Source organism: Peromyscus maniculatus, chromosome X, assembly GCF_049852395.1.
Source record: "Peromyscus maniculatus bairdii isolate BWxNUB_F1_BW_parent chromosome X, HU_Pman_BW_mat_3.1, whole genome shotgun sequence".
Taxonomy (NCBI): Eukaryota; Metazoa; Chordata; class Mammalia; order Rodentia; family Cricetidae; genus Peromyscus; species Peromyscus maniculatus.
In genome coordinates, this window is record NC_134875.1 from 78,702,136 (window position 1) to 78,719,051 (window position 16,916).

Sequence of the window (16,916 nt, forward strand, 5' to 3'; positions counted from 1 at the left end):
AAGGTGATGAAGTTACTTCTTATATGGTTTCACAGGGCCACAGGAAAGTTTTCTAAGTGGTTTGAGGGTACTTGAAGCATGAGGCAGTTCATGTATTTATAGTTCTATTATTTTCTTTAGATCTACCAAAGTGTCAGACGTTTCACTTAAAAAAACACACTTATACCGTATCCTAAGAATGTCTTTCTGCAACAGCTAAAAATGTGTATATAATTCATAACAATTAATTCAGTTATTACTGAAGGCACTTAGGCTTCACAAATAGCCTAGGACTTTACACACAATGAGGAGTAAATTGCTAAAGTAGACAAAACAAAGTTAGACTTAGTGGAGGCCTGAGGTAGGATAACACAGAGGGAATGACTCATCTTGATGTTTGAGAATGGAATCTACCACTCCAGTAGGTTAAAAGGAAGAATAGACCCCAAGGAACATAAGTCCATGTATGCGACCCCACTATCAGTCCTCAAGTCTATCAGTTTGATGAAAGAAATGTTCACACAAGACATCCAGAGTCAGAACATTTCTATTTAATTACAGAGACAATCTTTATTATTAAAATTCATGTGATAAATAAGAGCTGTAAATAAACTCCAGATATAACATTTCACAGTATCTTCGAAGGTAACCCAAAAGGTGGCATAAAAATTAAGTTGTATGGAGTTCTACTGATGAATCTTGACAGAGCATGGTTGTTTGCAGGGCAAATAGCTCCTCCCCATGAACCACCAGTTAATAGGATTTGGTGTTTCATTGCATGACAATGAAAATACACAACACATAAACCATGTCATTAAAATAATATAAGCAATAAAAATAAAGACAATATCAATAGCATGCAAAACACTCTAGATTCAAATTTTATTCAAATAATTCGCTTAATTTTGAGACTAAATTTTAAAATCTTTATAAAAGAAATATGAGATGATTTATCTTTAAGTATACACTATCACAATTAAGACTCTCTTTGTATTCGGTCATATAAAACTCAAGATGATAAATAAGAGAACCACGGAAGAGACTTTTCCAGGAGAGTGGAACATCAGAAAAGAGGTAACTGCTTGGTAGTACCTGAAATACTATTTCTTATTTCTCTCCTACATTAGATTTTTCCTCTGAAAACTAAGTCTTGTGTTAGAACAGAGAGAGGGAAAATAAATTTTGAGCAAAAACCTGGGAAATTTATATCCATATTCATGGAGATATTTCTTGGAATTTAGCATCCTCACAACGGAAAGCAAAGTAGACTGTTATTTGTACTGCATTATCTTAAAGGACTGCTCTAAGACTCTTTCCATTGTCTTCCCTTCCAGCTCATCTCTCTGTGCCTGCAATCTCTCCATTGCATGTCACCACTCCATGTTAATGCCTATTACTGTGGTATGAACTTCAGATATTTCTTGGTAAATTAATATGAAGTTAACATTAATAATTAGCACCTTATTGTGGATAAGTTGATCAGAAGGGGTGGGGGATAGAGCAAAATCCAAATATTGATGAGGAAGATGAAGAATCAGGAAAACCAGATGCTGAATACAAACCTGGATGGGCATGTCTGGGTAGATAAATAGGATAAAATCATTACATACCTGTCTTTTACCTAAATGATGTAAAGGGACTGCCTAACAAATGAGCTGTACCCTCAACCACTCCAAGATTATCAATAATATCCTATAAATATTTCCTCTCCCTTAAAAAATAGTATGAATATAGTGAAATCAATGTTAGAAAAAGTTCAAACAGTGATCTCCCAAAGTGACTTAAAGAAGTGTAATCCATGCTACAAAAAAAAAAAAATAGTAAGCGTAGACATTATAAAAGTGAGTTCTATTCCAAGCACCCACATTTGTTTCGTAGTTCCACAAATGATTACAACATAAAATTATACTCAAACAGAAGTCACTTTAAAACAAACAGACCAAACACATTTATAGTTCCTTTTGAAAATAAAATTCAACACTTATTTAATACATCAAAACATATGTACATTACAAGGAATAACTAGGAAATACATAAATATACTGTTGCTAGCAGCACAAAGTCATTTTTCTATTCCATTGTTATTTTCATAAAAATGTACAAGCATAATCAATACTTGCTCAGAAAAAAAACTTTAGAAATTTTCTGGTAGCATTAGGAGTTAGAATTCATGTTGATTGAACCAGTTTCTCTCCCCGCCCCAACATATAACTAACTATATGCCTAAAACTATTTTTTTTGGATATAAAAAATTTCCTTGCTTGGTTTCCACATTTTTTCCAATGTAAAGAAGAGTGTGTTATCTTTCCATTCTCTTATTCAAACATTTTAAAAAGTAATCTTATTTGTAATGTATAGCATGATTCAGACTATCCCAGTACTTACAGCCACATACCCCAGTTTTTCCTGCTCAATAGTACCAAGTAGGTAGTAGGCAAAGCTTTTGTAAGGAGTGCCTAAGGCTGCTGGAAAGATCTCCACTTTTTTCAAAAGGTGAAAGAATTGCTTTTTAACAGTTTCTGAGAGGTAATTTGTGTAGGCTTTATAATCGTAAAACTTAACTGAAAAAAAAAATGCAGACTTGAAAGCCCACATGACCAGTGTCTTCAAGCCCTACTCTGGCTTGTGTAGATGCATTGACAGGAACCACTTAGCTTGGGGAATGAAGGACAATAGTTGCTTCATCTTTTCACAACGGCCCAAGCTTAGTGGATAATTGGTGCAGTTTCTTCCATAGGCTCAGTAAGTGCAGTAACCTATTAGATTTCTTTAATTCTAAAACACGAGGGAAAAATCCCTCTCCTAGGCAGGTTCATACATTTCTGAAGTTGTTCTTCGGAACTAGTTTAAGAGAGCTAGAACTGTGATTGTCACCTGCTTCCTTTCCCTTAAGCCTAGAGGCCATCTGAGTCATATTGGGTTGACTCTAGAAAACTACCTGCCCTGGGATATTCAATGTAGCATTTTATACAATCACGGAAAATTATTGTGTGTCATGAATGTTTTGTTGTTCTTAGTTTAAATATACCAAAGCCTGATTTCATAATATCATTCATTCATTCATTAGATGTGACAGTATTTCATATTGACACTAACCAAAGAAGCCAAGCATAGGAGTTTTCAAATCATGGAATGGAATCATACCTTGGAGATAAAAATTATTCTATTTTTGTAATGTTATGTGTACATAAAGTATTGTCCCTCCCACTTTAAACAACCAAATGTTGTTGGAATGCAAATTGTGATCACTACCACAAATAGACGATTGCATTCCTTCTGATGAATTCATCATCTGAGGTAAGAAAACTCAGTACTTAAGGTGAGTTTGAGCTAGTAATCTCTTTTTGACTTAGGTTCACAGATAAAGCTGATGACCCTAGCTGAGAGCATATGTGCGTAGAGTGTCATTAAAATTTTATCACTCAAGTCTTAAAGACTTGGTCATACATTACTGAATAGACATATCACCAGCAATGATAATGAAACATGATGTTCTAAATAGGTCCTGCCATAAATATGTGCATTCCCCATTTAAGTAATATAGAACACATTTAAAAGTTGTGACTGATTTTGTGAGTACTATCTTGTTGATGGAATATTGCAAACATGTTCTGGTACTTTCATTCTAGGCCATGTTTAGTTTGGGGTTTTATTTAGCATAGTTCAGTTGCCATTGTAGAAGTGGTATTGTTACTCACAATTTTGTACGATTTTGTATGGAGTTGGATGCTATCAGGCAAATCTTGTCTTGAAAGACGTCTTCTGAACTCATTGGTGGTGAAATAATATATGATTGGGTCAAGGCAGGAATTCAGACTTGCCAGACACAGGGCCACAGAATGAAATATTAGAATCACTCTTCTAGCTAGGCAGCTCTTAATTTCATTGGACTTAACTAGGAAATCTAAAGGAAAGCTGAAGTGATATGGTGCAAAGCAAATTAGAAATACCCCTGCACAGGTCAGAATCATCTTCAAGGCTTTCTTTTTCTCTCCAAGATGTTGAGAGATGGGGTATTTATTTTGTAATGATAAAGCTGTTTTCCAGGTACAGTATAGGACAATCATAAGAGGAGTAACAAACCCAACCAACTCTCCAATAGTTATCATTGCAACAGATTGGGCCAGATTGACATTCCTGGTAGGAAGATCCACAAAGCATTTGGTTCTGTTGCCTGGGGTATCATCATTGGTTCTGAGGAGAGGAAAGAGTAGGCAGGCAAGGCAGATGATCAGCCAGCCAACAATGCTGATATATAAGTCATATTTCTGTTTGCAGTCATTGAAACGAAAGGGGTACATGAGAAACCAAAATCTTCGTACGCTGATGCAGACTAAGAAGTAGATGCTTGCATACATGTTAACATATTTGAGATAGAAACAAAACATGCAGAGGCCAGGACCAAATGGCCAGTCATGGTTCAAGTAGTAAAAGATCCTCAGTGGCAGAGAAAGAATTTGCAATAAGTCAGCAATGGCCAAATTTATCATAAATACCACAGCCCTTTTGGTTTCTTTCATATAGCCATAAAATACCCACAAGGCTAATATGTTTCCTATGAGACCTGGCACAAGAATAACAGTGTATGTCACTGCATAAATGAAGTACCGAAAATCTGTATTGTCTCCATCAGTCTTGTTACATGTATAATTATCAATCATGATTATTTCTAGAGAAATGGTCTTTGCCTAATGATCATTCAAAAATCTAAATCCATAAGTAACTGCTGCATTTTTTTCACAAGATGGCTGATCAATGGGTAAGAGGGACAGAATATAAAACAACCTTTTGCCACAATAGTTAGCCTCTGTATATTATTTGGGAACTTTAAAAAAATGGTTGTAGGCTTGCCTTCGACTTGTCTACAATATCTACAGAAAGCTAGTGTGCAAGCACACATGAAACATGGTTAAAATTTTCTACTCTTGTTTATTTTGTAGTAAGGCCTTCTGGAACATCATGGCAGTTGGATATCTCCCATTTGGTTCAGAACTATGTCATATGTCAGCTTCTCAATTTCCCATGTGATGATCATCACTTTACAGATGTTTGGAAGTATATTTCGTGGATTCTTTTTGGCCCAGTTCACACAGAAGAAAGGTTTGCGTCAGTGCACAGTGGTTCTGCTGCTATTCCAGGATGATTAACTTTGGTGGGTCTTTTTTTTCTGAGACCTTTTCAGATCTATATTGAAATTGAACAAGTGAGAGGAAAAAAAGACAAACCTGCAAGTAAAAGAAAATAAGCCCATTATACATGGCACTTTTAAATGAGAAAAGCCCTGCATTTGATGGTCATGTTATATCCAGAAGACAATGTTTCACAAAAGTCTTCCCCATACTCTAGCTCTTACATTCTTCAGTCTCTTTTTCAAAGATATTCGCTGAGCCTCACTGTGTGGCTGATATAGATATCTTACTTAGTGCTGAGAAGTCACAGTCAATTATTCTTAGCATTTTGGTCAGTTATGGGGCTCTGCATTAATTGCTTCCCATTGCAAAAAGAAGCTTTTCTGATCAAGGTTGAAAGCAGCACAGATCTGTGGGTATAAACAAATATTTAGAAGGCATTTTTGATAACATGACCATTAAGCAAAACAAAAGGGTAAATTCCCTTCTAGAACTGATGGCCTTCCTAGCCAGTGGCTTTTGGAAAGTTTTATAGTGCCAGTCATGAATATGCTCCCATGGAACAGGCCTCAAACCTAATCAGAATGCAGTTGTTTATCTCTCTAACATGTGTGCCACTATTGTACCAGTGGGCACATCTTTTTTCCTCAGGTTAGTAGAACAGCATAGAGTGTCCAGTACTGAAGAAGACCATTGATGTCTTTTCCTTTAGAGGCCTATATAATACCACCTGACACAATGAAAGTTGGCTATCCAGGAACACTCCTCCCTTGCTGTGGGAGTGCAAACTTGTATAGTCACTATGGAAATCAATATTGTGGTTCCTCAGAAAATTTGGAATCAATCTATCTAAGACCCAGCCATACCACTCCTGGGCATATACCCAAAGGATGCTCCACCCTACCACAAGGATACTTGCCCAGCTATGTTTATAGCAGGTTTATTCATAATAGCCAGAAACTGGAAACAACCTCGGAGGTCCCTCAACTGAAGATTGGATAAAAAAAATGTGGTACATTTACACTCAGGTGTTTAAAAAATGCCATTATAAAATTTTCAGGTCAGTGGATCAAAGTAAAAAAAATCATCTTGAGTAAAGTAATCCAGCCCCAGAAAGACAAACACATGCATACTTATAAGTAGATATTAGCTGTAAAGTAAAGGATAACTATGCTATAATCCAAAGACTCAGAGAGGCTAAGTAACAAGGAGGGCTCAAGAGTCAGCACATGGATCACTCTGGGAAGGGGAAATAGAATAGATTTTGCAAGTGGACTGGGGTGGGTGGGAATGGGAACCAGAGGAGCAGGGGGAGAGGCATGGAGGAAGAGAATACTGGGAGAGACAACTGAAATGGAGGCAGCACTAGGGGGTGATTTGGAAACCCCCTGAAATCTTTGAGAGTGACCCCAGTGAAGACTCCTAGTAATGAAGGATATGAAGCCTGAAGCAGTCATCTTCTATAACCAAGCAAAGCTTCCAGCAGTGGGACTGGGACACCAACCCAGCTACAAAGCCTTCAACCTAAATGTGCTGGAGTAAAGGTGGTGCAGAACTTGTGGGAGTGGCCAACCAATGACTGGTTCACCTTGAGGCCCATGCCATGAGAAGGAACCCATACCTGAAATATCTGGATGGCCAGGAACCAGGGGCTGGTTAGCCCAGACAGCTAGGATAGAGCCAAACATAACTGGATGGAAAATACAATGAAATGATTCCTAATGATATTCTTCTATACTCATAGGATCTGTGCCTAGCCCAATAATCATTAGAGAGGCTTCCTCCTGCAGCTGATAGGAGCAGATACAGAGACTTACAGCCAATCACTAGGCAGAGCAGGGGAACCCTGTAAAAGAGGAGGGAGGAAGGAGTATAGGAGCCAGAGGGCTTGAGGACACCATGAGAATACAACCTACAAAATCAACTAAGCAGCACTCATAGGAGCTCACAGAGACTGAACTGACAGTCATAGACCCTGTATGGGTCTGAGATAGGTCCTCTACATATGTGATAAGGTTGTGTAACTTGGTGTTCTTGTGGGATTCCTAACAGTGGGAGCAGGGGGTGTCTCTGACTCTTTTGTCTGCTCTTAGGACCCTTTTCCTCCTACTGGGCTGCCTCATTTAGCCTTCATATGAAGGTTTGTGCTTAGTCTTATTGTAACTTATTATGCCATGTTCAGTTGATATCCCTGGGAAGTCTGCTCTTTTTGTGAAGGGAAACAGAGGAATAGTGGGAATAGGGTAGAGGGGAGGTGAGGGGAGTATGGGGGAAGAGTGGAGGGAGAGAAAACTGTGGTTGGGATGTAATGTATGAGAGAAGAATAAAAGAAAAAATAATTCCTCTATGTCTTACAACCAAAGTATGTGTTATGTTCAGCAATAGGATCCTGCAATCTAATTCTGCTGGGCCACTAAGAGCAATGGTAATAGCCTGAGTTGTTTTATTTTGGGTGAGGGGGGGTTGGGGATGCCCTTACCAAGAACCCATATGGAGGGTATCCTCTATCTGGATTGAAATTTCTTTTTTGCACTCATGAAATTATGAACAGCTGAGTTTACCTGCACAAGATTAACCCAATTAAATTTCCAGTATAAATTTAGGGGAGGAGCTCAGAAGGTTTTATCCCTAGATGAGGAGTTATTGGCAGTTAATGGCTATTAAGAGGAGAGAGAATCATTTTTCTTTGGGGGTGTAGCCACTGATAGGTTGCCCATCCTCCAGTGGATGACCCCACACACATGCACACATGGGCAACTTTCAATGGACTCAGTGGGTTATTTTAAAAATCAGAAGACGATATAAATTTGGGAAGGAGACATATTGAAGAGATCTGGAGAAGGTGGGATGGAGTGGGATATGGATATAATCAAAATCTATTGTATATAGGTAAACTAAGAAAATAAAGTCTATGTATAAAATACATTATTTTTAATAGAAGTGAGTAAGGTTCTATAACAGTGGTTCTCAACCTGTAGGTTGTGACCTCTTTGGGGGGGTCAAGTGACCTTTTCACAGAGGTCACCTAAGATTACTGGAAAACACAGATATTTACATTATGATTCAAGAGTAACAAAATTGCAGTTAAGAAGTAGCAATGAAAATAATTTTATGGTTGGTGGTCACCACAACATGAGGAACAATATTAAGGGGTCTTAACACTAGGAAGGTTGAGAACCACTGTTCTACAAAGTGCAGAAAAATAAAGCTAGAAAAAAATGAAAGATAATCCAGCATTTTGTTACTAAAAATGTCTGAGCCAACAAATATGGAAGCCTCTTAGAAATTCAGAAGAATCTCAGCTCTTCCCTCAGGACCTGCAGAATCCAAATGTGCATTTTAACAACTACACTCAGTTGAATCTTCTGAAACTCTAATCTCCACCACTGTTTCATGAACTTAGCCGATCTTCAGACCCATGTGAGAAAGACTTTTTCTTTAAAATAACAAAAAATGAATACAGCTTTCCAGGTGTTTCCTCTAGAGATTTTGATTCAACATGTTTTAGGTAAGGCCAGAAATTTGTATTTTAAAAAGTTTTCCCATATGATTCTGATATATTCAGCATTGTATTTGTCCTTGAAGCATCGTTTAGGGGCCAGTGATTTTATTCAAATCCTTCCCAGATGTTGTGAAAACAAGTGGGAAACCAGCCTCTCTTTAAATATTTCCATTTACATGGGACATTTAGTCACCTCTTAATTATCCAAGACAAGAGAGCAGAGCACCAGAACAGAGAATCAAATCCCCTAAAGGCTGACTCAGCTGGGCCCATGACCCTTCTTCTGAGGTAAACAAATTTAGTTTAGAGACTTGGATAGTTGCCTCAAGGCTGCTGAAATCTAGAAGGATTTAACTGACTTTAAAGATACGTGGGAAGAATAAAAATGAAAAGAGAATTATGAAACATCCTGGTTTGGATTATCAACTCCATGTGGTTTGAAGTGTGCATGATTCAGCCCTTGAAGGAATTATTGTTGCTATTTTGCCTGGTAAGTAAATTGCCTGGTAAGTAAAATATCACGTTTTGCCTAAAAATGTGGGTCTCACTTTATTTAAAAGGCATTTAGCTTGAAGATGTTAAATATTTGATATTATTCAAGTAAGGAAGATATAGAAACTTGGTATTATAATATTTATGTATTACTCTAAAGAATAGAATTGATAGTGAAAGAGGTGTTAACAAACAGTCCAGTTCTGAAAAGAGATGATATCTTTGAAATATATTCACATGTGGTGATTTTGATTCGGTGATAAAGAAATTTAGATGGCAGATAAGAAGTGTATGAAGAGATGTTAGCATCACTAATAATCAGGGAAGTGTAAATTATAAACCACCATGAAATATCACTCACAACATTAAGAATGCCTTTTATAACAATTCAAAAAAAAAACAAGTTCTGGTGAAAATGTAGAGAAATTTATTTTTTCTATCTTATTGGAGGGAATATAAACTGGTGCCATATTGCAAAAAGTGGCTTGTGGTTCCTAAAAAAATTTAAAATAGAACCATCACATGATTCAATATTCCTACTCTTTGTAGCTATCTAAAAGAAATCAGTATTTTGAAGAAATATCTTCACTCTCATGTTGTAGAATATTAGTGTGTTATATTTAAGATTTGTTACATTTGTCTGTGCTGTGGAATATTTAATGATGTAAAGATGTGTTGCATTATTTTATGTTGCGTTTGTTTAACTCTGTGAACCTGTGTTACTTTGCCTGTCTAAAACACCTGATGGTTTAATAAAGAGCTGAATGGCCAATAGCAAGTCAGGAGAAAAGATAGGCAGGGCTGGTAGCAGAGAGAATAAAGAGGTGAAATCTGGGAGGAAAAGAAGAAAGAGTGAGAAAGAGGAGGAGACGATGATGCTAGGGGCCAGCCACCCAGCTACACAGCCAGCCATGGAGTAAGAGTGAAAGTAAGGTATACAGAAGAAAAGGTAAGAGCCCAGAGGCAAAAGGTAGACAGGATAATTTAAGATAAGGAAAGCTGGCTAGAAACAAACCAAGCTAAGGTCAGGCATTTATAATTAAAAATAAGCCTCTGTGTGTCATTTATTTGGGAGCTAGGTGGTGGGCCCCCAAAAAGACCAAAAACAAACAACACTCTCATGTTCATTTTAGCATCATCTCTTTCAGAGAATATACAGAATGAATTTATGTAGCCATCAACAATGAATATATAAAAAAATCTGTGCATGTGCTCAATGATATTCAGTCTTTGAAAATAAGGAAATTCTGTCATTTGCAACAAAACTGCTTCATATGGAGGAAAAAATGTGTTAAGTAAACTATGAAGTCAGGCACAGATTCGATAGTACATGAGCACATGTACACTAAAATGACAATAATCATGGTATCAAACTTGGAGAGACAGTATGAGAATTTACTGTGCTAATATAGGTAATACATTTAGTACATTGTGAGTATACAATAACTGCTCAATAAACATTATTTACATTAAGTGACTTTTCTGCAAGGGCATTCTTATTATCACCCCATTTTAAAATTTCCATCTTTTACCCCAGTTTATGTCTTTATTACTTAATTATTTCTTTGTCTGTTTTTATTATGCTCCATTTTACAGAAGGCTTTCATTATTTTCATTATTTTTTCTAGGTTAGTTCTTTATTATTATCTACAAATCAGAAGCTGTGTAGCATGGAAATCAATCTTTATAACAGTTCTATGTACCTTCACAAAGTTATTATCTCCTGCTATTTTTCTAGCAGACTGAATACACAATTCTAGCAAAGTCATACTCTTCAGATCACCTTTTTAGTTTTCACAGACAGCAGTGATATTGATGCTGCCTTAACCTGCAGTATCTCTTTGTCCACTAATTCTCTTTTTTTCCTTCCTTCCTTCCTTCCTTCCTTCCTTCCTTCCTTCCTTCCTTCCTTCCTTCCTTCCTTCCTTCCTTCCTTCCTCCCTCCCTCCCTCCCTCCCTCCCAACCTCCCTCCTTCCCTTCCTTCCTTCCTTCCTTCCTCTTTCTTTTCTTTACTTTTCTTTTTTCTTTTACTTTATTTTCTTTCTAATTTCTTTAAGTTTCCTGTTCTTCCATACGGCTCAAGGGACACTGGGGGAAGAGAAGGAGGGAAGATGGCAAGAGACAGAGGATCAGGGAGTTTGCTGTGAAATTGTGTCTCCTGGTAATGTCAGAAGCTATACCCATAAAATCTCACCAACATAACCACCCAAACATGAGCTGAACAAGGACAGCATTGATGGACATGCCAAACTGGACTGAGAAAAGCCCATGAGGTTTCAACCCTACACAGAGAACTGTAGGCAACTGAGGAAAGCTGGGGGTGGGACAGGTGATCTTTCCCAGGGAAGAACACACACACCAATTGGTTGTCCAGTGCCAAATGTTCAGCTATGAAAACACATATACAAGTAACATTATACAGAATGAGCAGGTAATATTTACATATATATATATATATATATATATATATATATATATATATGCAATAACAATGAAAAGATGAGGTTGGGGATTAGCTCAGTGGTAGAGTGCTTGCCTAGCAAGCATGAGGCCCTGGGTTCGATCCTCAGTTCAAAACAAAACCAAAAAAAACAACAACAATGAAAAGATGAATTTGAAAGAGAGTGAAAAGAGGTATTTGGCAGGTTTGGATGAAAGAAAGATGTGTAATTAAAATTACAATCCCAACATTTAAAAAATGTAAATAAAAAAGGACATATTTGCTGGTTGCTGAAGTAAATTAAACTGAAAGTCAAGACTACACATTCCTAAAGTTTATACTCCTCCTGTTTTTATTCCCACACTATTGACTACAATTTTTATTAATGTATATTTGTTGTACAAATATCTGACTATGATACCTTGGTACATGTATATGAGCTACTTTTATCTGATGAATTTCCATCTCTACATTTCAACGTAAAACTCAGGAATGCTCCTAAGAAGAGTGTGGGAGCCCACAGAGGTTTCCTAGTGAGATTTGAGCTTGCTTTACCAGCAGGACTGCATACAAAAATGATTGGACCATTGGCCTGGGTACCAGGTATTTGGAAGCATCTACACTTGGCTGTATCTAGCAAGGAGAAGATCTTTTGCCTTGCCCCTTGGCATTGTTATAAAAACCCTTTTGAATAAAGTTCTGGGCCAGTGGATAAGGATCCAGGCCCTCCCAAGGCTATCCTGTGTTTCTGTCTGTTTCTCTCCCCTCTATATTTCTATCTAAATCTCTTATCCCTCACTCCTCAAGAGTACCCAGGTTAAGGTGGGGGCTGGTCCCCCACAGTAGAGCATCTCCCTTAAGATTTTTCTAGCTACCTCTGAGTGCAGCTGATGCTCTCCTTTCACTAGCCAACATAATTTTCTAGTGGAAAAAGTTGAATGAAACTTCTAACCATTGGAAAATCTTAAGTCCATTGTCCTATACAAAACACAAATATTCCTTCTTCTAGCATTATGGGGATGAAAAAAAGGGGCATTTGTTTTCAACATATAAAATTATTCATGGAGATGGTCCTTTCATAAGAAAGAACCACACAGTAACAGGTATCTGAACATACCCTGACTTTAAATGAGAGATTTATTTGAAGTACCATGCCAAACTTTTCGAAAACACTTTGTCCTTATTTTGGGGACCTATCCTTCTTCATAAAAGGGATGAGAGAAGGACACAAAGGCCCCAAATCACTGCTGTAAGTTTCCAGTGATATACAGGTCAGAAAATATTTCCTATAGTCATTGGGTGGAGTTAGTGTGTGTGTGTGTGTGTGTGTGTGTGTGTGTGTGTGTGTGTGTGTGTACACAAATGTGAAGATTTGCTGAATTTTGCTGATGCTTCAAGAATATGCTTTTTTTCAGATATATTGTATCTTTCTTTACTTCTTGTCTCAAATGAATATTAAGGAAAGCTTTGTGTATCATTTTGATGAGACTTAAGATGTTATAATCTAAGAATATATTAGCTCATACTTTAAGACTCTCTTCTCCATAAAAATGTGGGTCTAAATTTTAAAAATTCAAATTATAAAATACAAGGTAACAAAATCATCTAACTACAAATTGTAGTTTTAAAGATGTACTATCAATAGAGATGCTATTTTGGGGTGTGGGCTTTACAAAACAGTAACAAACAAACAAACCAAAAACCAAAACCCCAGACCACCTAATCCCAAGTCATAGGCAATCACTTGCAGAAAAACCAGTTTTATTTTAGAGTTCTGGTTAGATTCATACTAACCAGCCAAGATAATATAGACTCCTCAACAAGTACCTACAAACCATGTAAGGCGGAACAGGTGTGTGCATGTGTATAGGAAACGCTTGTAACATTATTTTACATGAGCAATCACATCTCTAGGGAGAAGAGAGCAGAGCAAATTCTTATAGATTCTGATCAGCAAAGCATGCAGTGCAAATCTCCAGGTCTTTTGATTTCTGAAAAAAAAATTGAAGTTAAATATCTCACAAATTCCCTGGGAAAGCTGTCTGGTAACTGCTACATGGTGATAAGCAAATATTTTGGGGAAATGATTTTGTGATTAATTATCAGAGGTAATTTACTACTTTGGTCAGGCACACTAGATGTTCCACCAGATTTTTTTTATTATAAAAAATGTGTTCTACCAAGGTGCCATTTCTAGAAGCTTCACCACCTTCTCTGAGACTCCTTGAGTTCACCTTCACGTATGGAGGAAAGATGCACACAGGCAGACAATGGAGTCGTTGTGAGCATTGCCATTACTTCACTTAGCTAAGTCCAATGTCTCTGCTGAGATTTGAAGGCTATTTCCTCTCCAGCAGACAATTCATCCTGTTCCTCAATTCTAGAAGTATCCTCAGTACTTCTAGAGAAAGCTTCACAGCCTCACATCATCAGTGAATAAAGCCTAGTTATATTGCCATTGCCTTAGACATACTAGTTTTAAATTACTTTATACTTTGGGGAGTAGTACACAATCAATTTGTACTGAAGATGTACAATCTCAAAGACTTTTCAAGCCTATACTGAGCACTAACAATACCAGAATCTCTTTCCTCTTCTATCCATAAAAAATGATAAGACCAATTGTTCTTAAAGAGCTTTGCATTGTTTTGCTAATCTATCTTTATTATATCTCATTTCTTCTCTAAACTCTCTGGAATTCTGTTCCCTAGAATAACTACACTGTGTGTTTAAAGTATATATTCCTGCATGAAATGAATAATACTTGACAAAATGTTGAAAGGTATCTACATTTTAACAAGTTCAATGTACACTCAAATTTGAGAGTGTCCTCTGAGTATAAAAAGCAATAACATAAAACTCAAAGTCAAGTTTTTTTTTTTACAAAATTGTCCCTATCTCTTTCTTCCATATTCTTGAATATTATTTGGTTTCAATAGCTCTATGTCTACTCTATCTATATCTACCGAAATTTGGTATCCTTAAAGCCCCAGCTACATTTTTGTGTATCTGAATCTCAAATGCAAGTAACTTTATTGAGCATTTAGACCAAAGGATAATCTAATGGTAAGATGCTTTTATGTTTCTCATATACTACAATCTCTTGTAAACAATTTGATAAACCTTCACTGGTTGACTGTTGTTTAACTTGCCATTCATTCATAGTGTAACTCAAGCACTTTTATATCAATGCACTATTAAAACAGTAGTGAAAGTATTAACTTGCTTTTTAATGGCTCTCTAAAACACTAGCTAGCTATTTAAAATTACGTTTAGCCTAAATAAAGCTATCAGTGTCTTGGGTACTTGCCACTCTGTGTTTGTGTATTCCAACTCTTTTCTTTTCGAGGCGAACCCACTATTATAAGAAGTTCCATTTTACACACTATTTTTTTTTTAATATTTTTACTTTGTAGAAGTGATGAGGCGATCACAGGTTACACTGCAGTGGGAAAACTGTATGCATTTCCTGTTCTCAGTGCTGACAGGGCTGTGGGGATTTTCCTCAGCTTTTCTGAATGTTCACCTTGTGTCTCAGACCAGACATGAGCATTTGGACAAGAAGAGGGGATTTTTTTTTACAGGAAAGTTATGAGCTTCCAAGCTTACATAAAATAAACTAACGTCCAAGATAATCACATCCCTCTGGCCCTTTGCACTTTTTGCCGTCCTCCTCAAAATTTTCTCTTTGAGTGTGTGCCCTATCCACTGTTTCACAGGATTAATAGCCTGTGAAAGGAAAAAAGGAAACCAACCTTATGGGGTCTGGTAGAAAGAGCAAGGGTGGAGTGGAAAATAAACCAGTCCCCAGGGCCTAACCCGAGGATTGGCCATGATTTGTGTGTAGGTGGCTACCTACGTGGTATGACTTTTAAGGAACCAAAAAGCCTTCCTTCAGTAAAAGAAAAATATTTCCTATTTGTTGACTAGGGCCTAATCTTCCTTCTTCATAAGGGTAAGCTATCTACCCTATGGAAAGCATTTAGGCTGGAAATGTCAGACTCCCATCTTTAGGACCTGGACTCAAGAACTCAAATCTGACAACTTTCTCAAAGGAATGTCAATACCTTCACACACTCACAATTTCTGGAGCATGTATAATAGGTCCCAAAACTTTTGCAGCCTTTGCTTTTTAGCTCATTAACAATATCAGTGTGCCCTAGTCTTTTTGGTTGGTATCTTTTCCCCTCCATGGTTATTTGTACTTCATTTATATTTGGGGACCTTTTTTCCATTTTATCCAAACTCTATAGCATTTTGTTTCGAACAGCAAAGAATAATGAGAAGTCTCTAAGCCAGTGGTTCTCAATCCCTTTGGTGGTCAAATGACCTTTTCACAGGAGTCAAATATCAGATATCCTGCATATCAGATATTTAGATTTACAATTCATAACAGTAACAAATCACAGTTATGAAGTAGCAACAAAAATAATTTTATAGTTGGGTGTCACCAAAACATGAGAAACTGTGTTAAAGGGTCGCAGCATTAGGAAGGTTGAGAACCATTTGTCTAGAGACAGACACTGAGGTCTTCAGCTATTCCAAAAAGAATGGTCATGGGAAATGACTTAAATTTAAGATTTAAAATATTAAATACCACCACCAGTAACAAAATACATACTGCTCAGTAATTACACTTAAATTTTCCCATGTGAAAGAAAATTATATCCCAGGATCATGACATTAATCTAAAATATGAAGATCTCATCACTCTTGTATTTTAAATGGCAGATAATGATTTTATATTAGGCTTTAAGGGAAGTAAAGGGGGGAGGTACACAACATTGAATACTGTCTTTTTAAATGAGCTTCAGTTTCCCCTAGTGACACAGCTTTTCCTTTGCTGGGACCCTCTGATATGCCAAGAGAAAAGGATTCTGGTTAGTTACTTCTTCATCTAATACCACGATTTCTATTGTTTCAGCGTGGGTAGTGCCAACTAAATGAGACACTTCAGAAAATAAGCTTGCAGTGATTGGCCCCTATAGGTTCATAGATTTGATTACTTGGTCTCCAGTTGGTGAAACTGTTTGGGAAGGATGAGGAGATTGTGGCCTTGTTTGGGAAATGTGTCACTGGGGCAAGCTTTGAGACTTCAAAAGCCTTCAGCCATTCCCAGTACTCTCTCTGTCTCCTGTTTTCTGTTTTAAGATGGGGGTTTTCAGCTGCTTCTGCTGGCATGCCTTCACACTGCCATCATGTACTCTAACTCTCTGGAATTGCAAACCTTTAAATGACTTGTTTTATAAATTGCATTGGTCATGTTGTTTTTATCACAACAGAAAAATATCCAAGGCAAACCCCCCAGTCTCCTTGGATGGTGGCAACATGCCAGAAAGCAGTATTGTGATCTAGCAGCATTAATTAGCCTCT

At 37.1% G+C, this 16,916-nt stretch overlaps 1 protein-coding gene across 7 annotated transcripts in view; it reads right to left on the reverse strand.

The window, feature by feature from the left end:
- Nucleotides 1-432: 432 nt before the first annotated feature.
- The window catches only part of Gpr174 (G protein-coupled receptor 174), a 33,899-nt gene continuing 17,415 nt past the window's right edge, over nt 433-16,916 (reverse strand). For all 7 annotated transcript variants that reach the window (XM_076561438.1, XM_076561439.1, XM_076561436.1 and 4 more), the window contains one exon: nt 433-5,204. In XM_076561438.1, the coding sequence (XP_076417553.1) occupies nt 3,633-4,640 (1,008 nt within the window). In that variant the 5' untranslated portion in view covers nt 4,641-5,204 and the 3' untranslated portion in view covers nt 433-3,632. The remainder of the gene's footprint in view (nt 5,205-16,916) is intronic.